This window comes from Phaseolus vulgaris, chromosome 3 (genome assembly GCF_000499845.2).
Source record: "Phaseolus vulgaris cultivar G19833 chromosome 3, P. vulgaris v2.0, whole genome shotgun sequence".
In the NCBI taxonomy this organism is placed as follows: domain Eukaryota; kingdom Viridiplantae; phylum Streptophyta; class Magnoliopsida; order Fabales; family Fabaceae; genus Phaseolus; species Phaseolus vulgaris.
The window spans coordinates 38,673,730-38,698,018 of record NC_023757.2 but is presented as its reverse complement, the minus strand read 5'-3'; the positions used below and the strand labels follow the sequence as shown (position 1 = coordinate 38,698,018).

The 24,289-nt window shown below is 28.6% G+C and overlaps 3 protein-coding genes across 3 annotated transcripts; all 3 read right to left on the bottom strand.

The window, feature by feature from the left end:
• Positions 1 to 3,010: 3,010 nt before the first annotated feature.
• LOC137807546 (blue copper protein-like) lies at positions 3,011 to 4,449 on the bottom strand. Its single transcript, XM_068608232.1, has 3 exons — positions 4,180 to 4,449; positions 3,648 to 4,076; positions 3,011 to 3,533 (listed from the first exon to the last, which is right to left on the bottom strand). Exons 1-3 carry the CDS (start codon positions 4,352 to 4,354, stop codon positions 3,142 to 3,144), a joined length of 996 nt encoding a protein of 331 aa, XP_068464333.1. The 5' UTR covers positions 4,355 to 4,449; the 3' UTR covers positions 3,011 to 3,141.
• Positions 4,450 to 14,734: 10,285 nt separating this feature from the next.
• LOC137807545 (blue copper protein-like) lies at positions 14,735 to 16,318 on the bottom strand. The gene is made up of 3 exons (XM_068608231.1): positions 15,956 to 16,318; positions 15,395 to 15,853; positions 14,735 to 15,279 (listed from the first exon to the last, which is right to left on the bottom strand). The coding sequence occupies exons 1-3, from the start codon at positions 16,128 to 16,130 to the stop codon at positions 14,879 to 14,881; spliced, it is 1,035 nt and encodes a 344-aa protein (XP_068464332.1). The 5' UTR covers positions 16,131 to 16,318; the 3' UTR covers positions 14,735 to 14,878.
• Positions 16,319 to 21,760: 5,442 nt separating this feature from the next.
• On the bottom strand, positions 21,761 to 23,091 carry LOC137805918 (umecyanin-like). The gene is made up of 2 exons (XM_068605797.1): positions 22,828 to 23,091; positions 21,761 to 22,610 (listed from the first exon to the last, which is right to left on the bottom strand). The coding sequence occupies exons 1-2, from the start codon at positions 23,012 to 23,014 to the stop codon at positions 22,141 to 22,143; spliced, it is 657 nt and encodes a 218-aa protein (XP_068461898.1). The 5' UTR covers positions 23,015 to 23,091; the 3' UTR covers positions 21,761 to 22,140.
• Between the last annotated feature and the right edge of the window lie 1,198 nt (positions 23,092 to 24,289).

Sequence of the window (24,289 nt, the reverse complement as noted above, 5' to 3'; positions counted from 1 at the left end):
TCATCCTACCATACATGTTCCTTCTTTCTTCTTCACTAACACAACACATTTTCCACCAAACAATTTTAGTGCTTACCAACATTATATTCATCATTTTATTTCCTAATTCATAAGTTTTAATACAAAAAAATTTGACAAAAACGCAAATATAATAGTCACAACTTCAAGTTCCCATGTAATTTTTTGTGCATATATTGATGAATTTATGCATCATCATGTATTTTAAATTTTTAGGAAACTTAATATTATGTTAACATGTGAAGCCCATAAACAAAGTTGTTGCGAGAAGTAAATTTATAAAATAGAGGGAAATTGGGGAATCATTTGAATTAAGGATAAAAATAGAAAAATACTAAAGTAACTATTAAAAAGACGGATTTATAGTAGAAGTGGTAAAATTAAAATACCTGAATATTTTATTATTGTAGTTAAAAGAGTATATAAATAGAAATTCAGTTATGCATATTTCATTTTAAAAGAATTACTATCTTTCTAAAAACTTTTTTTTTCTTTCATCTGCATTCTCTCTAAGATTTTGATCCCCTCACTCATCAGTTTGACGATCGGAATCCACCATTAGACTTCTGGCAGTGAATACTAAAAGACTGTCTGATCATAATTTTTAGTAGAGTAAGTTCATTTTTGCTCTTTTCTTTGAGTCCATTTTTGAAGTTGTTAGGTTTGTCTCTGCATAGGATTTGCATGAGACTCTTTTAGCTTCAGGGTTAATCTCTATTAGCTCAAGATCCTAGTAATATAATTAGATTTTTTTATCAGGACTTTGTGGTGCAAGTTAGGTTAAGTTATCCTTGAGTTTTTGGTAGGTTTCGAGTTCTTGGTGAGCATTTGCTCAAGTTCAAGTAAGGGAAGCTAGTTTAAATTTTCAATAGAACCTTAGGCTAGAAGATCTGGATGTGGGGGTGATGTGGTCACCAATTCTAAATTTTGTTTGCAGGATTGATTGTTTATGAGTAATATAGAATATTGTTTGAAATAAAATGTGAATATGTTGATTTTGATATGAATGATTTAAGGTTGATGCTCTTGTTTGAATATGAAAAGTTGGTTGATTTGTATAGTTAATATAGTGTAAGTTACTTTTGAAGTGAAATGAGTTATTGAAAAAAAAACTTAAATTTTATTTTGCTTTTGAAGCTTAGTTTATTATTGTTCATTGTTTTTCAGTGAAAATTTCAAATTTTATTTAAAAATATGGTTAGGGGAAATTAGTTATGTGTTTAACTAAATTTTGAGATATGTTTTGATTGTTTAGAAAATTTAAATTATGATGCGATTGAATGGTATATTGATGTGTTACATAAGGTATGGAATGATGTGAAAGTGTGATCAAAACATAGTATTTTCAGGAAAGGAAATACTGTGTTCAGATTGTTATTAGGGTGTATTGATATGTCAGGTCTCGATCCAATGAGACAATTCTGACTCTAGTGATATAAGGAATCACATAGAAGTTATTCAGTTGGTGAGAGTTGATGGAGGTTCATATGACTTTGTCTGCGGTTTGAAATATAATTTGGTCTTTCAGGTCATATGAATTTACTCTGTCATACGAGATGATGAGATATTGAGATGTTTATGCGCATGGATGATTGTGTGGATTCACAACAAGTAGTATGACAGGTGCAGGTCTCAGGATTCTAATTTCAATACAAGAGTCTTCCGGAAGTATCATCAAGTGTCCATATGTTGTGAGTCAATAGAAGTCTAACATGAAAAAGATTAATTGTGAATTTTGATAGACACTTGATGGTTGTGTGAAAATGTATGAGAATTGGTGACTTTATGTGGATATTTAAAGTTATATTTATATTAAAAATTTTAAAAATAGCTGGTGATAGAGTTCCCTAGTGAGAAGCTGGATGATGAAATTTTTTATTTTCTTGTGAATATTTATTTTAATTTTATGTACATATTTAAAGTCCTATGAAGGGTAATATATTTTGAAACACTATATTAAAGAACTCTAAACATATTTATATCATGTTTATATATTTATTTTGATATTTCATGCAGATTATGATTATTAGATATGAAAAAAAATATAAGGATGTTATATTTATAAGTCATATGTAGTTTTTTTTATCAAATTGGTATAATGTTATTTCGTTATTTACATAAATGAATAAATTTTAAAAAAATTACAAATATAAATAAATTGTGTTTGAAATAAGGATTTTAAAATTTTAAATTAATACAAAATTTATAATACTCACATATATATATATATATATATATATTAAATTATATATACAAGTATATTTTTAGGTTTTATATATTTATTTAAATCAATTTCTTTTTGTAACCGAGAAATGCATCACAATGAAATCCTGTATTGAATTTAACTTTGTTTGATAGGTTGTGCTAAAAATTAAAAATATTTAGTACTTTTTAAATATTTTTAAAGTTAGTAAACATTTTTAAAGAATAGTAAATATTTTTAATTTTTAGCACAACTTATTTTTAATCTAATTTATTTAAAATGTTTTATATATAATTTTAGTATATAAAAAACTAATATAGGATAAGTTTATTTTTATAAAAGAATTAGTTTTAAGTTTTCAACTTCATATATAATTTTTTAAATAAAATAAAATAAAATATTGATATTATATACTATAAAATAAAAAATTTCACAGATAATGTACTTTTACATAATTTAAAAATTACTATATATATTTATATTTAAAAAAAAATATTATTTATTATTTTAATGAAAAATATTTGAACTAAATTGTGATAATAACTTCAATTCAAATAAAATATATTAAAAATAACAATCTTAAATAAATTTTTTTATATTTTATTTAAATTTAAATTGTCATCCAAATTTAACTATTTTGTACTCATATTATAGGAATTTAAAAACGTTATTTTCATAATTTCCAATTGAAGAATCTCATTGTAGTTGGAGATTTTGGAGTACTTTAGAATATTCTTTTCAATTTTATATTTGAAAATATTTGTAAATCTTAATTATGTATGAAGAATGTTCTAAAAAATTCTATAAATATGTAGATATGTATTATAATAGTTACAAGTACTTATGGAATATTACAAATTCATGAAAAACAATGGAAAAACGATAATAATAAACACTCCTAACTAAAATCTCATGTATATCTAATTGAAGAAAGCCGCGGCCAGTGAAAGAAGGGTGGCAGAAACTCCAACAAGTCCGAGAGATGCAGCTCCGGAGTTCAGTGGGGGAGGGGCGAGAGAGCCTGCAGGAGAAGGCATAGAAGGGTTGGTGGTCGGAGAGGTGGTGGCGGAAGGTGGGGTGGCGACGGGGGAAGGCGAGGTGGCGTTGCTGCCGGTGACATTGATGACAAGCTTTTGACCTGCTGGACAGTGGCCTTGAAAGCCACAGATGAAATAGTGAGCACCGGATTTGGTGAGAGTCACTCTGGCAGGTGGAGTGGTGTAAGTGGCAAGAGGAGAGGTTGAGTTGCAAGAATCGAAATTCTCCTTTGTCACTTCCTCAACGTTGTGTGTGTTAGATTGGTAGTTGAACACTGGAAAACACAAACCATAGATGTTTCTGGTTAATTATATGATTCAAGTTTTGACCAACTATAAATCTCTTAAAAATGTGTAAGTGTTTAATTTAATGATGGATGGTGACTTACCTAGTATGTCTCCAACCTTGAAGGTTTTGCCAGAGGCCCAGGATGCGTAAGCTGTAGCACCATTAGCAGGAACGGTCCAGCCTAAGGTGTCTCCAACAGTGAAAGTAACTGGTTCAGCGGATGGGCCTGGAGCAGGTGCTTGTGTTGGTGTGGGGACAGGGCTAGCCGTTGGTGGAGAACCACTCCTACTGGGTTGAGGGGCAGGGGAAGAAGTGGCAGAGGTTCCGTTAACAACGTTAATTGTCAATTTCTGACCGAGAGAACAGTGTGTTCCAAAGGAGCAAATATAATATTGTTCCCCTGATTGGTTCAACACCACGCTCGCTGGACCGGAGGTAAGGGTGAAAAGGGTGGTGGCACCGTTGCATGCGTCATATGCTGATTTCGTCACCTTAGCCACATCGTGTCGGCCGTTGGTAAAGTTAAACACTGCAAAAGTCATTAATAAAAAAATTATAATGCATAAATTTGTAATTTGAATAACACATAAATAATAAACCAATGAATAGAAAGATTTGGAAGATTAACGTACCAAGAGTGTCACCCAATGTGAAGGTTTTGTCGGAAGCCCAGGTGGTGTAGGTTGCAGCACCGTCGGAAGGGATGGTCCAGCCAGTGGAATCACCCACCATGTGTCTGGTCTGTGCAGCGGAGCCATGAAGCAGGGTGGCTACTGCAAATAGCACAAGGAAGAAGCTTCTTGCCATGGATATGTGTTCTTGGAAAGTTGCCCCTGGTTCTATATCTCTTGCTCCTCTTTTCTCTTTTTTCTCCTTTTCGTTCTACTCAATGAACTTGCGATGTCCAATGCCAATGCTCTTCGTTGGTATTTATAGCTCAAGGGGAACTAAGTTGTTATTGGAAATAACAACTGCATTTTTTCTAAAAGATTTTTTAAGATAAAACTAGATTAGTTAAGATAATATATATTCTGTTAAAAAGATTATTTAAGATAATATTTTAGTAATAAGATTATACAAGATTATCTATAGTCTATTAAAAAGATTATTTAAGATAAGATATTATCTGTATCTATATAACATATATTTCGTTTAATAACTAACTACCCGTATGATCAAATTACCTGCAAAATGACAAAAAAGGTTTAAAAATATAGAATAGTTAAACAATTAAACAATTTTACTGTTGAATAAACAAAAAATAACTTCTTTATTTAATAAAATAAAAAATTAAATAACTTTTCTTTAAAAAATAACGACTATATAATTTGTTAATATTATTATAAAAAATCATATATATTTACTTATTTTAAAATATATTATTTTTTTAATTAATTATATCAAATTGGTATAATGCTATTTCATTAATAAATTTTTAAAAAATTACGTATTTAAATAAATTGAGTTTGAAATTAAGTTTTTAAAATTTTAAATTAACTAAATTTTTTGTAATATAACTTTTAAATTTTTTTATATACAAGTACATTTTTAGGTATTATATATTTATTTAAATCAAATTCTTTTCGTAACAGAGAAATGCATTACAATGAAATCGTATATTGAATTTTAACTTTGTTTGGTTTTTGTAATGAACTATTTTTTTAAAAATTTTGTAGATTAAAATTAATACAAACATTAATTTTAAATTAAAAAACATATATACATTTTAATTTTTGAAATAACCATTTTTATATAAAAATTAATCAGTTAATTAAAAAAATGGAACAAAGTTTAAAAGAAAATTCAAATTCAATTGAGTTCATGCTTACATGATTTCAATGTAAATCACTTCTCCATTTAAAAAAAAAAATCAATTTACAAAAATATATAATTTTTAAAAAAGTGGTTGTATAAAAATTTCATTTGATCCAAAATTATGTTTAGAAGTAAAATTTCTTCATTTCAAAATCATGATGATTAAATAGAATTCAATTTTAGAAAAAAATAATAATTAATTATTATATTGACTAAATTAGATATTATTTTAGAGATTAAAAAAATTATTATTTTTTAAATTAATTTCTATTATTAATAAATAAATTATAAATTGATATTTAATTAACTACCGAGGTTTTAACTACTAATTATTTATATTCTAAATTTGGTTTAAAAAATCTTAATAAATAATTTGAATCCAATTTAAAAATATTTATCAATAATAAAATTATTTTTAATAATTTTTTTAATTTATATAATATAATATAATATAATCAATATAATAACTAATTTTTTTATCTATAAAATTGATTTTTATTTATTTATTTTTTTGTAGTGTATGTTTAAAAGTAAAATTTCTTCATTTCAAAATCATGTTTCTAATCACACTTTATTAAATGTGAATGTATTTACAATTTATTCATTTGCGTAATAATAGAATAATATCACACCATTTGGTTGAAAAACCAATACATGTTACTTATTTTATACAAGGTTGGGTTTTACTTAACTAATTTATTCAATATAATGTTAAAAATAGTTTTATTAAAGTTTTCATTTAAATAAAAAGTGAAAGACTTTATATAGTTCGGATAATAAATACGGTTAAGCCGAAAAAGAATTGTATATTTATATACTCATAGAATATATATAAGGGCTAAAAAATGTATAGCCTGCCAATAAAACTATACTTTGCTAGCAGTCTTAGAGACAGTTTATTTATTTACATAAACAATAAGTATGGTATTGTACAATTACTTATAGGCTTGCCAAATAAAACTACTAGCTTTATTATTTTATAAGTTTTACAACACATAGTCTTTGTTATTTGTACTCTGTACTTAAACAAAACTAAAAAATATATAATTTTTATAATTATTATTGTACAACTTGATATTAGTACAGTGATCTCAAGCTGATAAAATAGACAGAGATGTAGTTTTATCATGTGAAATAAAATATATGAGCTACTAATTATGTACATAATAAATTAAATGAATTATAGAATAACGACGTAGAAACATATGATGCGTCAATAAAAGAATCATTTTAAGTAGATGCATCTATTTTATAAACTATTAATAATTTTATTTTGAATAATTATTTTAAATTTAAGTTCCAACATTAAATAATATAATATATTGAAATAAACTAAATTAATTCACGGTAATTAATCTTATCCTTTGAGCAATAGTGAAAGTTTTGAACATGAATATTATTATTTTTATCTTATTTGTTTAGATTCATTTTAAAATTTATACATTAGTAGTAGATAATATTTTTTTTAAATGTGAATTTAAACTAATACAGGCAAAAGATAAAACAACATTATTTTTATTTTATGTTATCTTGAATAAATTTGTATATCTAAATATTATCTTTATGAGATGATTTTAATAAATGACATATTTTCAATATAAAAATTAAATTAATGTCTAATTTAAAACGTATTAACTAAGTAAATTTTAAAAAAATAACAATTAGTATTTTTTTCATTTAATTGTAACCATATTTTTATCTTTCTTCATACATTAACTTTTACTGTTTTTTTACATATTTGTTTTAATTAATATCTATATATTTAAACTTGTATTAATGGTAAATATATCCAGGTGACGTTTGATAAGTTTACCCGAAAAAGAAAGTGAGAAAAAAATATTAAATTATTTAAGAATTGGAAGAAAGACAATATTTTGAATTGCCTTACTAGAGAGGTAAATTATGTCACAATCTACTGAAAAAAAATATGACAACATAATATGAATATTGATGGATCTTTAAAAAAGACAAGATAATATAAACTTCTGATTTAATATTATTCATATGTTCAAAGTTTCATACAACCATGACTCAATAAGAAAAATATATATTTTCATATGCATGTTATACAATAATATCTTAGAAAAAACAAATATTTTGTCATTTTCTAGTTGATTTAAACATCTAAGAAGGAAAAATATATAGGATGAAATGTTATGATAGTCATGTATATTTATATCACTTTCCTCCATTTCAATTCATGATGTATTTTGAAAGAAAGTTTGTGAGACCCTAATTGAACTAAGTTCGGTTAGAGAGTTGTGGTCTAAAACATTGACTTTAGACACTTTACAATTGCTAAAAAAAAGTTAAAGAAAATATTCATTCTTTCCTTTTTTTTTTTGACATAATTGTTCATTTACCCATTCACTTAGTACATGAGACAAACATTGTAGACCAAGTACAACATTGTTTGACATATCCAATTGAAATGTACTTCCATAAGATCAAATCATATCGAATAGGATGTATTGTACAAGAATGTGTGCACTTTTCTTAAAGATATTTTGATGAAATTGAGACAATATTAAATAAACATGGAAGAAATTATGAAGATTACCTACATCACTTAAATAAATCAAATCTAAAAAATTTCTACAACTTGAAAAACTATTGCAATTAGAAAATACGCTGAGTTAAATGTAGTAAAATAAGAGCAAACAAGAAATTTTGTTCTCCAAAATTGTGATGAAGACCTTTTATTGAGTAAGTGATTTTATTAAATTAAAAATTTATATTATTGTAACTATATGTTTCGTTATAATAATGTATTTTATTATTAGACAACACAAACAAGAATTGGATAAAGAAATTTCGTAAAATGTTACAAAGACATTAATAAAAAATTTCAATGGTTAAAAAAGTATGTAAGAATTAATTTAATTTCTTTGATTATTATTATATAGATTAAGCATATTCACCTTTTTTTTTTCAATAGTTTGCCCTTTTGAAAAAAGAAAGTGACATAAGAATAAATGATTCATGATTCACTTAGCTTGTGGACTAGATTCAAATGTTTTTCAAGATATATAATTTTAATAAATGGTTGGAAGTTTAATGTAAATGATATATGTATGTATATATATATGTATATATATATATATTTGAAATCACAAAATAGTGAAATTTTAGTTAAAGGTGTTGGAGATCCCACATCGACTAGAGATTAGAGCCTTTCATTGTATATAAGTGGGTGCAAACCTCAATCCTATGAGCCGGTTTTATGGGGTTGAGTTAGGCTTAAAGTCCACTTCGTAACAAAAGGTGATGAGAATACGAGTAATTTAGTTTACTTTGGTGTCTTGACTGATATCGTTAAATTAGATTATTCTACAGAAAATAATATTATTTTATTTAAATGTGATTGGTGTGATGTGTACTCCAAGGGAATTAGAAGGGTACAAGGAAGAAAAATATGGATTTATTTTAATAATAATAAGCATAAATTGAGGACTAATGAGTCATGTGTCTTAGCTAATCAAGCTCAACAAGTGTATTATGTTAAGGACACCAAAGACCCTAATGACTTATTGTAGTGAAAATAAAGCCACGAGATTGGTATAATATATGTCAGATTAATGTTCAAATGAAGTGTGTCAAGAAAACAAATACATTGACTCAATCTCATTTGTATCTAATGCTTCAGATAATGAGCATGAATTTTCATTGGATATAAATGACTTAACTTAATTCACAACTAATGAAAATCCAATAATGCCTATAGAAGTTATTGATGATGACGACAAGGAAGAAAATGATGATCAAAGTATTGATTCAAAAGAGGATAAAGAAAACAATGTTATTGATAAAAATAATAAATTATTAAGTATTGTTTTATATCATTTTGTAAAACTAATTTTGTCATTATTTATGTTTATTATTTTTAAGAAGTTAATAAGTTATTTATTAATATCATAATAACAAGTACAAATGTATGAATAGATAGATAATTTAGTTATCTCATTAATAATTTTTTATCTAAAAAGTAAAATAAATTTCTTACTTTTTATAAATAATTACTAATGATATAATAATAATATTATATGATCATTATAAATTTATAAACATTCAATAATGTTTTTATTAATATTCTTATCAAAAGAAAAATAGTTTTATCATATGATATTTTATGTTAATATGTAATTATTTGTGACATGTATTAATAGAAAAAAATTGACAAATTAAAAAATAGTGAAAACTTTTATATTTATCCATATTAATTGTGATGTGACAAAATGAAAATAATATTACCTTAGAAATAAAGATAATAAATTTAAATATACAATAATATTGATATTGATGGGCTTATTTGTCAAGAAAGGATTGTTAAGGAGGAGTTTGATCATGTTCTTCATTGTCAATACTTGTTTTGGAAAGAGAGGGCCAAGATGCTTTAGTTTAAAGATGAGGATAAAAATATTGTTTTTTTTTCATGTTGTGGTAAAGAGGCGAAATAATTCTAGTGAGATTCACAAACTAAGGATTGAGAATGAGGTTATTGAGTATCCTAAACTCATTGCGAATCATATCTTGGATTTTTATAAAAATATTTATGCTGGGTCTAGTTCTAATGATCAGGCTACATGTAGTATAGAAGAGTTTATTGGAACTTATATCTCTGAAATGGTTTTCTCTGAGGAGAATACTATGTTGATTAAATGCCCGAATTATTTGAAGATTAAAAATGCATTTTTTAATCTTAATGGTAATAGTGCTCCTGGTCCAAACGATTTTGGGGGTGTTTTCTTTCATTCTTGTTGGGACATTATTGGGTCGGATGTTTGCAAAGCTGTTCAGCAGTTTTTTAAGCAAAATTGGGTTCTTCTTAGAATGATAGCAATGTGGCCCCTCTCATTACTAAGATTTAGGGTGCTGATTCCATTAAAGATTACAAGCCAATTGCTGTCGGTAATTTAAAATTTAAGATTATTTACAAAATATTGACGGATAGGCTTTCAATTTTCAAGATTGTATTAGTGTTTCTTCTGAAACTATTAACATGCTTTCTAAAAAGGTTAGGGGAGGTAATGTGGCTTACAAAGTGTCAATTTTCTACAGCCTTTGGCTGATAAAATCAAATTGAAGTTAGCATCTTGGAAAGGAAGATCTTTTAGCATGATGGGTCAGATTCAGTTGGTTAATACGGTCATTACTGGATTTCTAACGTATAGTTTTAATATGTATAAATGGCATGTTTCAATTCTTAAGCAAGTCAAACAGTAGTGTAGAAATTTTACTTGGATGAGTGATATACCGAAAAAAAAAAAGGCATAAAAATAGTTAATTGGGCTAAGATTTGTTCTCCTCTTAAGAATGAAGGTTTGAAGATTATTAATCTCCATCATGAAAATAATGTGTATCTTCTTAAGTTTGCTTGGAATTTTGCTTATAGTAATAAGTCTTGGTCTCTTCTCCTGAAAGCCAAAGTTCTTAAATCAAAATATAACTTATAGTGGTTTATAGATCCTCATCTATTTGGTATGAAATTAAATAGTTTTATGAAACCATTCTTGATCATACTTACTGGATTGTTGGCACGGGTACTCTTATTAATTTTTGGAATGATAAATGGTGTTCTACTACTTCTTTATCAAACATTGCAGGGTTATCTGATGGTGATAGTATTCCGGATATAGTCTCCTAATTTTGGATTGGTTATGATTGAAATATTCCCTTGTCTTTACCGCAAATGCCTCATCTTTTTACTAATATCATGATTAGGGAGGTGATGACTTTTTACGGCAAGTGCACCGCATTTGTCAGAAGTAATAATTGTCCCTAAGGACGGATATCGATCCCACAAAGAACAGTGAATCATCGAGTACAATATTCGCTAAATATAACAACAGAACAATAAAAAAGAGTTTGAAGTGATTATGTTGGCACTGATCAATAAGAAAACAAACAAAGAATTAATTGCTTCAATTGGAAAAATTGGAATTAAGTTTCATCTCTCTCACTCTCATGTATTTTGATTAGCATGTTAATATTAAGTTCTTTAATTGAAATTGATGCCCGTATAAAAATCATTTATATCGATTCCTCGCATATAAAATCCTTAAGAATGTCCCCTAACTATCGATCCCTCGCATAATTATAAGAACAACTTAGAACGAAGCTCAGACGTTTAATAGCAATTAACATTTCAAGTCTATTCCTAGCACTCAAATATGTTAAGTATTGTTGTTTAGGTCTGAACCCTAAAAATACCTCCCGGTCATATTTAAGATTCTCAATTTGTCACGAAAAATTAAAAGTAAAACAACAATACCAATAATCAATCAAGAAACTGAATATTAATATATAAAATATCACCTCAATACATAAGAGTTTGAGCAGATTACTCCCAATCCCAAAGGGTAGAATTAGCCACGCATACTTCTATCACCTTCCATTCTCCCAATTGGGTTACAATTCACTTTATGGTGTTTTCCTCTCAATCTAGCACCCTAAGGTTGAGCCTCTAGCCCTCTATTTATCCTAGTTTTCTAGGGTTAGGTTGTTTATTGTGTCGCGCTAATGGGCTAAATGATAAAACATAAAAAGGCCCAATCTTTCTTTCTTTCTTTTTTTCTTTCATTCTGGGACCTTCTATCTTTATCTTTTTGGCTCAAATCATTCATCTTTAATCCAAATCTCCAATCTTCCTTAGAAATCTGCAATTAACACCAAATTTGGGAATAAAATACTCTTATTCAAATAAAGATCATACAAAATGTAAAAAGGTATAAATTCATAAATTAGAGATTATTTTATATGTAAATTAGCAATAAATCCTCATAAGTGCCTATATTTTAATATGAAATATTACTGAAATTAGACACTTATCAGGAGGAACATGATATTCCTAATTGGACTCTAGATGAGTATGGTCATTTCACTCTAAAATCGGCTAGGACTTTTTTCTTAGATCCAAGAGTTCCCTGTGGTTGGGGTAAAATCATTTGGTCTTCATATATTCCTCCTTCCAAAACTCTAATACTCTGGAAATTTTTCATTGGCTACAGATCAGCACATTCAGAATAAAGATTTGCATATGTGTTCTATGTGTTTGTTTTGTGGAAAGCAGGAAGAATCTATTAAACATTTATTTTTCAAATGTTCTACTGCTTTACATATTTGGAGTTGAGTTCTCCAGATTTTTATTAATTCTCATTTCTCTAATAAGGATGATCTTCTTTCTTTTATTAAGAGTGATAGTCCTTTGGTTAAATTGATTAAGTTGGTTGTGATAACGTTTTTTCTATTTGGATGATATGACGTATGAGGAATTATGTTAGATTTTAGGATAAATTGATGTTTCTCAGACTATTTCGGTCATAAGATCTCACGTGTCTAATGAGAAATTAGTCTAAAGCTTCAATGAAAAAGGATATGTTGGATTTCAATGTGATTAAGTTTTTTGATATTAATACTCGTAGTGGTAAAGTTCTTCGTTCTCTTACTGTTAGATGAGAGTTTCCTTCACTAGGCTGGGTTAAAATTAACATTGATGGTGCGGCTAGGGATATCCTGGTCTTGCTAGTATGGGGGAGTTTATTGGTAGTTTTTATGCGTTTATTGACGTTCAAACTGTTTTGGTTGTTGAGTTTTATGTAGTTATATATGTTATGGAGAAAGCTCAAAAGATGAGTCTTACTAATGTATGGCTTGAATGTGATTCTGCCTTGGTTAGTGATGCATTTACTGCTAGTACTAAGATTTCGTGGATGCTTCGTAATTGGTGGAACACTTGTCTTAATTACTGTGGGAAAATAAGGTTTAGGGTTACTTATATTTTTCATGAAGAGAATGCGTGTGCGGATAAAATGCCTCACTTAACATTTATTCATAGAGACTCATTTCATTGGTATAATAGGCTTTCATTTAGTCTATTCTTAGAGTTCTTTATGAATAGGTATAATTTACCTATATGTCGTTTTTGTAATCATATGGGTTTTGGTCTAATCCCCCATATTTTTTTGTATTTTCTTTTTTCTTTTAATAATATTTTTTCATGTGATGACAAATGATTATTGTTATTTGGGGTGTCAGCCTACCTGATATGTCAAGTTGCATACATATGCCTAAAATGAAAGCTTTATATAAAAAAAATACAATAATACTAATTTAATATTTTTTCCTTTGAATACGTGACACAAATATTTTAGCATTATAATAATTAATACTTTGTGACTAGTAATAAATAAACATTAATTTATAAATATTTAATAAATTTATATTAATTATATTATTAGGATTTTTTTTTTCATTTATATAATACTTTTTAGTAATTATTTAGGATATATATATATATTAACTTCTAATATAATTATTGTGTCATTTTCTAATTTTAGAACTATTATAAATAATATTTTTATAACATAAAAAATAATGACAAATAATATATAAAGAGTGACAAAATTTATATTTATTAATAAGTTTTTGTTCAAGTTTTTATTGTAGTATAATAAGTAATAATAGTCTTATAGTATATTTGTCCATTTTTATCATAATCTTATTAAAAATTACGTTGATTTAATTGATTAGTACATAATTATTTTGCATTAGTGATGCGTAATCACTAAGTTTTATCAAATCATTAACGTTTTCAGGGAATAATCTATAAAGTCTACGCATAAAGTGTAAAATTTTACTCACCTCTATATAAGGAGATAAAATTTTGACTATACGATTAAATTGTGAAGTAAAAGTAAAGAAATTTAAATCAGATAAGTGATGCTGGAACTTTAAATTAGTAAGTTAATAAAGACAAAAATAAGAAGTAAAAGAGATGAAAATAAAAGACACGAAGAAATATAAAAAATAATGAAAAAGTAAAATCATTAAGATAGAACAAGATGGTTATGGTTACTTTAATTTATAGATACAGAACATTATGTTGTTGGCATGTTGCATAACTTTTATTTAATAGGGTCCTGCATAGGATACCTAAACTTGTGGGGTTTTTTCTAATCTAATTTATAATCATACATGAGAAACTGGGAACCCATATTTCAAAGTTCAATATAATTTAATAGTTTAAGTGGAAGTGAGTCTACCCCAACATTCACATACACAACAACAAAAGGGTCTAGCACTTTCGTTTATGACTTCCGTGTGTCACGCTTTCTTTTGCAAGCACTTTCGTTTTCAAAATAATTTATTTTTTTCAGACGGGGTAAGTTATCAACTTTCTTCCTATAATTCTATAATCAAACCCAATTTTGGCACCACCAAACAAAAGATTGACAGCGAAAGGCGTCATCGATTTGTTCATCATTCAAATATATATATGTATCTCCAATTCCAATTTACAAATATAGCTAACAATTTTAGTCATCAAGAGGATAAAACAAGAAAGGAAAAAAAAAGAAACAAAACTGCAGCGGATTAAGGGAAAGCTCACTTTATTCTCATCCTTAAAAAAAATAAACAAAGTGAATTCATGAAAAACAATGGAAGGGCGATAATAATCGCGAGTTCCAAACACTCCTAATTACAATCTCATGTTCCTAATATAAGAATCTCATGTCTCTAATAAAAGAAAGCCGCGGCAAGTGAAAGAAGGGTGGCAGAAACTCCAACAAGTCCGAGAGATGCAGCTCCGGAGTTCAATGGGGGAGGGGCGAGAGAGCCTGTAGGAGAAGGCGTAGAAGGGTTGGTGGTGGGGGAAGGAGGGGTGGTGGTGGCGGAAGGAGGGGTGGCGATGGGGGAAGGCGAGGTGGCGCTGTTGCCGGTGACATTGATGGCAAGCTTTTGACCTGCAGGACAGTGCCCTTGAAAGCCACAGATGAAATAGTGAGCACCGGATTTGGTGAGAGTCACTCTGGCAGGTGGAGTGGTGTAAGTTTTAAGAGGAGAGGTTGAGTTGCAAGAATCGAAATTCTCCTTTGTCACTTCCTCAACGTTGTGTGTGTTAGATTGGTAGTTGAACACTTCAAAACACAAACCATAGATGTTTTCTGGTTAATTATTTGATTCAAGTTTTGACCAACTATAAATCTCTTAAAAATGTGTAAGTGTTTAATTTAATGATGGATGGTGACTTACCTAGTATGTCTCCAACCTTGAAGGTTTTGCCAGAAGCCCAGGATGTGTAAGCTGCAGCACCATTAGAAGGAACGATCCAGCCTGAGGTGTCTCCAACAGTGAAAGTAACTGGTCCAGAGGATGGGCCTGGAGCAGGTGCTGGCACAGTGCTTGGTGCTGGTGTAGGTGCTTGTGTTGGTGTGGGGACAGGGCTAGCCGTTGGTGGAGAACCACTCCTACTGGGTTGAGGGGCAGGGGAAGGAGTAGCAGAGTTTCTGTTAACAACGTTAATTGTCAATTTCTGACCGAGGGAACAGTGTGTTCCGAAGGAGCAAATGTAATATTGTTCCCCTGACTGGTTCAACACCACGCTCGCTGGACCGGAGGTAAGGGTGAAAAGGGTGGTGGCAGCGTTGCATGCGTCATAAGCTGATTTCGTCACCTTAGCCACATCGTGTCGGCCGTTGGTAAAGTTAAACACTGCAAAAGTCATTAATAAAAAAATTATAATTCATAAATTTGTAATTTAATGACACATAAATAATAAACCAATGAACAGAAAGATTTGGAAGATTAACGTACCAAGAGTGTCACCCACTGTGAAGGTTTTGTCGGAAGCCCAGGTGGTGTAGGTTGCAGCACCGCCGGAAGGGATGGTCCAGCCAGTGGAATCACCCACCACGTGTCTGGTCTGTGCAGCGGAGCCATGAAGAAGGGTGGCTACTGCAAATAGCACAAGGAACAAGCTTCTTGCCATGGATATGTGTTCTTGGAGGTAAGTCGCCCCTGTTTGTTTGTAGGACTAGATCTTTGTGCTCTTCTTTTCTCTTTCTACTCGATGAAGTTGCAATGTCTAAGGCCAATGCTCTACGTTGGTATTTATAGCATAACACCTACAACTTTTCTAAAAGATTTTTTAAGATAAAAGTAGATTACTTAAAGACTGTATATTTTCTGTTAAGAAGAGCACTTAAGATAATAGTTTAGTAATAAGATTATACTAGATTATGTATAGCCTATTAAAAAGATTATTTAAGATAAGATTATCTATATCACAGTTAGATTAATTCTTTTCGAAAAGATAACAGGTTAAGTATAAGATATATTTTCATTTAATAACTACCTATATAATAAAATTACCTGTAAAATGAGAAAAAAAAACGGTTTAAAAATAAAGAATAATTAAATCATTAAACTTTTTAATAAATAATTTTTATTTATTTATTTAATAAAATAAAAACTTTAATAACTTTTCTTTTAAATATAACGAGTACATAATTTTTTAATATTATAACGAAATTATATTATATAATCTAGTTTGGATTCCTAAAAAGAAAATAGAAGTGTATTGGGCGGTGGAGGTGAAGATAATTAGTTAGGTGAACAAAATTAGTGTGATGTGGGAATTTGGCAGAGTTGGAGGGTGCCGAGATTTGAGACTAGGAAAAAATTGTGGAGGGATAGCCGCGTTACCAATTACAGATCTCACCGAATCAATTTGACTTGTACCGTTTACCAGTCTCCGCTTCCTTCTTTCTTCACGAGCCATGGAAGTGGGCTCAATATCTTATTCTTCCTCAGCATTTTTTTTATATATTTTTGCTTCTTCGTTGCGTTCAAGTTGTAAAGTTGAATTTATTATAAAGTGATAGCAAGGAAGGGCAGTGAAAAGGCAGAAGTTGGATGGAAAATTCCAAGATGGGAGTTTCCACTTCCCACGGAGAAGTAATGTGAGACGAAGGTGAGGTTTTTTTGTCAACATTAGAATGAGATTGAGAATTCGTCAAACTTCATGGTTCAAGCTTTATCATATTCCAACTCTGACTATCTTCGAAGTACAGCACACTGCACAGACTTTCAAACATACCAATTTGTTGTTTTCTACGAGAGTGGAGAATGTCATTGTACCTATTTTCCTCCATCAAAATACTGTTTCACTTTTTTCTTAATAAACACCCACTTATTAAAAAAACTTAAGAGTGTGTTTGTTTTGATGGAAGAGGAAGGAGGGATGTTTTTTTTTTTTTTTTTTTATTTGTTTTAAGGGTTTTGAGCGTGTGGAAGTTGATGGAGGAGAGAGTGAGTGATTTTTTTTATTCTTCATAAAATGAAGAAATTTGTGAGGATAACTGTAAGATGATTGTATTTTATCAAAATATCTTTGAACATGTATTTTATTACAATATCAAAATTAAATATTACATAAATTTATTTATAATTTAAAAAATATTTAATTATACATTAATAACAACCTACAATTATAAATAATGAAAATAAAAAAATTATAATATTAATAAAATATATATAGTTATTATATGAATATAATAATAAATATTATTTTCATAAATTTTAATATATTTGATAATTTTATTTCAATATAACACAAAAATATTTTCTATTATATTTTTAATTTTTTATTATAAAATATAAGTAATTATGAATATTATATATTAAAAAAATAATTAATTCAAATATACACACAAAAAATCATAATTAATTGTTTAAATATTTTTAATAACAATGATAAATTTGTAAACTTACAATAAATCATCCTCACAAATCCTCTCTATCATCCCTCAATCCAAACAATCTCATATATCCTCACACATCATCTCTAATCCTCACAAATTCACTCTCTCCCCTCCTCACAAATTCTCTCCTCAATCCAAAGATAGCCTTCTTCATCATTTTAATTTATCTCTAAATATCCCTTATGTCAGTCCGAACTTTTTATTTTACTATTCCAGTCATTTATGTTAAACGCTGCAGTGTGTTTTTTTCACAAATCAGAAGTACATTCCTTACGGACTCTTTGGTTGAGTCTATTCACTCAACGTAAAGTCAAAACATGTTAATATAACATTTGTATATGTTTCTTACAAACTATTAATTTTTGGGAATAATTGATTTTTGAAAAAATTATAACTTCTGATTTTGTGGTTGTACTACATTTAGGATTAGTGATGGTAATGTAGGACGAACTCATTATTATAATTCATTGATCCGTTTAAATTCGTTCTACATAATTTACAATTTATACGGACCAACATCGAAGTGGGGCGGGTTAACTCGCTGTCCCGAATAAATAAATAAAATAATTATTATTTTTAAAAAAAAAATAATATTTCACTCACTCATTATTGCAATATCATCTTTATTTTAAAAAATTGAATTTTAAATTATTAAAAATGAAATGTTTTATTTTAATAATCTAAAAAAGTTAATATTAAGAGTGAGAATAGATTTAGTTTTAATTAAAATCTTCTATTTAAAATTTGTTAATAAAAACAAAGAAGAGATTCTAATAAGATACTCTTTAAAAATTTAGTCATATTCATTCAAAGATTTTGTAGCAAAACTTTGATAAGGTAGTCAGATTCATTTAGATACAGAAAATATATGTAAAATAAAACTTTAATTATTTTTAATCAAACTTTCTAACAATCCTCATACATGAATTCATATTTTTATTTTAATTAAAATATGGATAAATTTTAACTTTTCAGAGAAATAATTTTTTTTATAATTAATGAATTTTTTTTTAAATATTTTTCTTATAGGAACAAGTTAATAAAATGAGCATGCATTCTTTATGCGGATGGGCCAAACGTGACGGATGAGCCCGCATTACCATCCTTATCTGAGATGTATAAAAAGTCATTTTTTTAATGAGAATTCTATTTTCATTTGTTTTCTATTTAAATCAATTTAGTTTTTAAAACTATTTTAGAAAATAGAGAGAAAGAAGAAAGATTCAGAAAAAATGAGAAACTGAAAAAACATAAAACTATTGCGCATTGCGTAAAGTAAAAAACAGGAGTGTATATATAAGAAAAAGCACTACCTAAACATGTGGCATACATAGAAAAAGGGATGAACCCAATAAAGACCCAAAAACTAATAACATTGAACTTTTTTAACATTTTAACAATTGGATATATTCTATAATATCCAATTGAATTCTTACCGTTTCTCTCTCTCCTGAATATAGGATAAACTATACCTATATATAGAGGGGATTCCCCTCTTAACCGTTTTTAATTTTTTTTTCTATTTTATCTTTATATTAATATTTAATTTTATTATTGTATTATGGTCATTATGTCATTTCTTATTCCCCTCTTAACTCCTCTTAATTTTTTTCTCATTTTATCCTTATATTAATATTTAATTTTATTATTGTATTATGGTCATTGTGCCATTTCTTATTTTTTCTACAATATTTGGTATACATAGTGGGGCGGTTTTGAATTGAAAAAGAGGTGGAAAAGCGGTTTTGAATTGAAAGAGATGTGGAGGAACAATTATGAATTAAAAGAGGGGTGGAGGAACGGTTATGAATTGAAAGAGAGGTGAATGAGTGGTTATGAATTGAAAGAGATAATTTATTTTGAAAATTAATTGCATAATGAGAGTGTCTGTTGCATGAGAGAGAAATAAATTTAATAAAATATTTGAAAACCATTTACCTTCACTTTCTTACGAAAGAGTAGTTTTCAATAGTTACATCCACTCCCTTATAAGAAGTAGTTGAGCGGTTACCACTTTCTTCCACTTCTTTATAAGAAGTAGTTTTCAACCGTTGCATCCAAAGAAAAAAATGCTCATAAATTTTGACACATTTTGAACCCTCTTCCTTCATGCTCCATGTTCTTCTCCTACTCTCACCCATCTTAGTCCCTCTTCAATCACCACTGTACAACAACCACCATTGCTTCCTCCTTCTCGCACTTCTCAAAACGTTCGAAGCAGAGACGTGTCTCATTGTTATAGGATTTGTACATTTTTGTTTTTATTGCTTTCTTAATTTTTTTTTATATTTTTGTATGAATCCTAAGCTCAGCTTTGCAAACAAAGTTTTTATGTCTACTGATGCTTTGATCTATTAGATATTACATAAGTTGGAAGTTTGGTAATTTGTATTTAGATTATTATTTTATTTTTTTCAACTTTTTTGCCATGGAAGCTGTGGATTCAATTGATATGGTGACATATTCTACCACTTCCAACATACAACCATTTGCATTATGTTTTGACATTGTTTGCTGGTCCATTTTTTTTAAACCTTAATTTTAATCTTGATAACCTTACAAAGTTCAAGATTACACCCAAATTAAATCAAAATTTAATATTCAAAAACAATAAAATGAAAATATAAAAAAAATTAACATAAAATCTTAATAAAACTATTATCAATGGTGCATTTAGATAATTTACATATCTTTTCATATAATTTAATATTTATTAAAATTATATGAATATATAAATAATAAAAATGAAAAATGCGGATACACAGACACGTGAGTCCCTGTCTTCCCGCTAGTTCTAATAAAAATCATACCAAAAACACATCTAACTCTAAAATGGAAGAGGGGTCAAAACTCAAAGTAGAAAAGCTATATTGAAAAAGCGTATATTTTAAATTAAATTTCATTTATGACAAGTTCCACAAAATCCACAAACTATATAAAATATAATTATTTAAGACATTTAAGTATTAAAAAAATTAAATCTAACCAACATCTAAATAAAAATTTAAAAGTTTAAGACTAAATAAAAATTATATTACACACTAAAATACATGAAAAAAAATACAAATAATATAAAATTCATTAACACTGTTCAAATTTTTTATACTCGCACCATATAAAATACATGAACTTAAACCCAAATATAACTTCTAATGGTAATAAATAACTCATTCCTTTTAATTATAAAAAATTAAGTCATTCCTTTTTGTCTTAATTATTAATGCATGAAGTTTAATCTTTTTGAATCACGCACCAACACATCAAAGAAGGCATTTCCGTTCTACACGTAAAAAAACAATAACTTTTTAAAACAATTTTACATAAAATCCTTATTTGTTTCATAAATGTATTATTTCAAATAAAAAAGAGAAAATAATTAATTTAAGATCATATTAAAAAATACCTTATTGGAACATGACATAGTAAATTTTTAAACTTTTTATATTGCTAAAATTAAGATGATTTTGGAAGGGATATAGTACAAATTTAAATTATTGGAAGGCACCCCACTCACATCGTACCGCAACAAATTACATTAAAACTTTTGCATCCTGCATGTGATTCTTCTACACCTCAGATTTCTGTTTATAACTTGTAAAAGCTCAAAGTCAAAATATCAATATATATATATATATATATATATATATATATATATATATATATATATGTATAGATATACTAGTTGACAAATCTCGCCATCTCTGGTGTATAATTTTTGAACATGACACGTTCACACGTTCCATATTATACATTAAACCCAATTGTTAAAACGCAACCTCAGCTAAAATTTTCATTAGCAGAAAAAGTAAGACATTGGTGGAACAACATGTTACACATAAATAAAAGAAACTGAATCGGTAAAACCCACAATAGAATAGTTGTTTATTCAATCACAATCATCTCAATTCAATCCGCATGGAAAATCAATGAAACAATATTTTTGAAGAATCTTATCACAAGCCAAAATTTTGGAAATCTAATATGCTTAATGAAATACACTACGGAATAGTGTATCATGATTGTAGGAATTCTCCAATATCCTATTTCTGAAACATTCTCTTTATTTTCACGAAGTTCATGTGAATCATATATGCATGTCTCGTTCTTTAAGTTAACAAGATTCACATGAATTTCTATATATAAAGAAAATATTTTGGAAAGAGAGAGTATTGATAATATATTTAGGGTTTAAGGTAATATATTGCTACTGATACCACACAGATAACAATAAGTGTCTTAAAATTGAGACAGGAAATTGATGAATATGGTGAAGATGAATAGAGAGAAGGTAGAAGAGAGAGTGGTCGCTGAGCCCTGTGGTGGAGAGGCTGTAGCAGATGAATCAGTTTGGGGTGCTGGGGCTGTTTTAGTGGGATTTGAACTAGGAACTGAACCAGATGCAGAAGGAGAAGGTGAAGGACCTTCAACTGTAGCACTCTTTGGTGCAGGAGGAGAAGTGGAAGGACCTTGAGTTGGAGTTTTCTTTGGTGCTGGTGAAGAAGAGTCAGTGACTATAACGCTTAGCTTTTGGCCACTGCTGCAGTGGCCTGAGAAGGGGCAGGAATAGTAGAATTCCCCTGGGCCTGTAAGGCTGACTCTAGCTGGTCCTCTATTAAAGGATTTGATATTGTCGTCGACTCCACAGTTTTCATAGTTAGCCTTGGTAACTTCCACCACACTGTGACTTCCAGACTCGAAGTTGAACACTGCAAAAGAAGGGTGCCATCACAAACATCATCATACAAAGTGATAAGAAAAATTAAATATTTAGCTTCAATGCTTCATGATCATATTGGAATAGCTTAGTATATTCTCAAAGTAACATGAAATAGAGAATTATGAATTTAAACAACAGAATTTTTTGGTTTTGACTTTCTTAAGGAGCAACAAGGTTGTTTGCTGTACACGTAGATACTTACTTACCTAGAGTGTCATTTACTTTGAAGGTAAAATTTGAAGCCCATCTGGAATAGAAAGAGGCACCTCCTGGAGGAAAGCTTGTCCAACCTGTGGTACCCCCCACCTCGTAATCTTCAGCTTCTGTGGTCTTTAGTAACACTGCAGCCACAATTATTACAACAAGAATTCCCACATTCCTTAATTGAGCCATCCTATGTTGTTTGTTTTGTGTGTCAGGTCGCCCCTGTTTGATGGCTCTTTCTGTGCCTCAATCAATCCGCATTGATTATGGAATATATAGAAGCAGGCGAACCCATGATAGCCATTGTTTATGAAGAGATCGAAGAAACATTCTTTTAGTTGCATTATCATCTACTCATCACACTTGGTCACCGTTTGACTGAATGTTTTTTTATATTTCTATACCAAGTTGTTGGCTCATAAATAACTATATATACCTGTAGAGAACTCAGCAAATGGAAATGGTTCACGTTGAAAATTCCCATCAAAACAAAGACATAAGATGATGCAAACCTCTTTTTTATTTTTTAAATCAGACTGAGTTAAACTTAAAAGTCCATATCTTAGCCCTTTGCCAATTCAAGCAATGAAAGATTTTCCTCTTTGCGTTATAGTGTACTTATTAATATATTTCAATCAAATTTTATTTTTCTTATCTGTCAATACGTTATTGATTTAATGCTCCCAAGTCTGAATCTGGATACTGTCAAATTTATGAAAGAATATATATACAAATTTGGATTTTAATTAAATTTATAAGCCATATCACACTAACTCCCTTCTATTTTTAAACTACATTGTTGCGGTTCATGGCCAGATTTTTTATACTTAATGAGCTAGCAACCAGCTAGCTTTCAAATGGCCAAAGCCTGAATTAATTATAAAGTAGATTGTATTCACACCAACTAAATTACTGATTTCAACAATGTAAACGGGCATAGTTGAGATAATAAAATAACTATTATTGTATAGTCAACCTTGAAGCTAACTGTTGGGTTTTCCCATTGGATATATGAAGGGAAAGACACTACGGTAACTAGGAATTTTTTATTTTTTTTATAAATATTGTTCATCTCCCTCGACCAAATGTAAGACTTTGAACTTTAGATTTAAATTCTTTATACTAATATTTTATTTTCAATGACAGATAACAATGATGTTGTCACACTGGAGCCCGAGTCAGTGCCCTAGATCACCCAATAATGGAGGATTAAAAACATCTAAATATTTAAATCCAATTTATAATTGTTTCGATACACCCAATAATAAATATCACAATTTAAATATAATTTTATATCTTACTAAACTTCTTTTAAAAATAAAACATGATCAGAATTTGAGTTCTAACTACCTCCCTGCTTTACTTGAAGTCGGAACAAACCAAATTATTTTAATAAATAAACTTTAAATTCAAACTTATATTTATTAATTTTAAATTTAACCCAAATAATTGGAAACGAGTTTT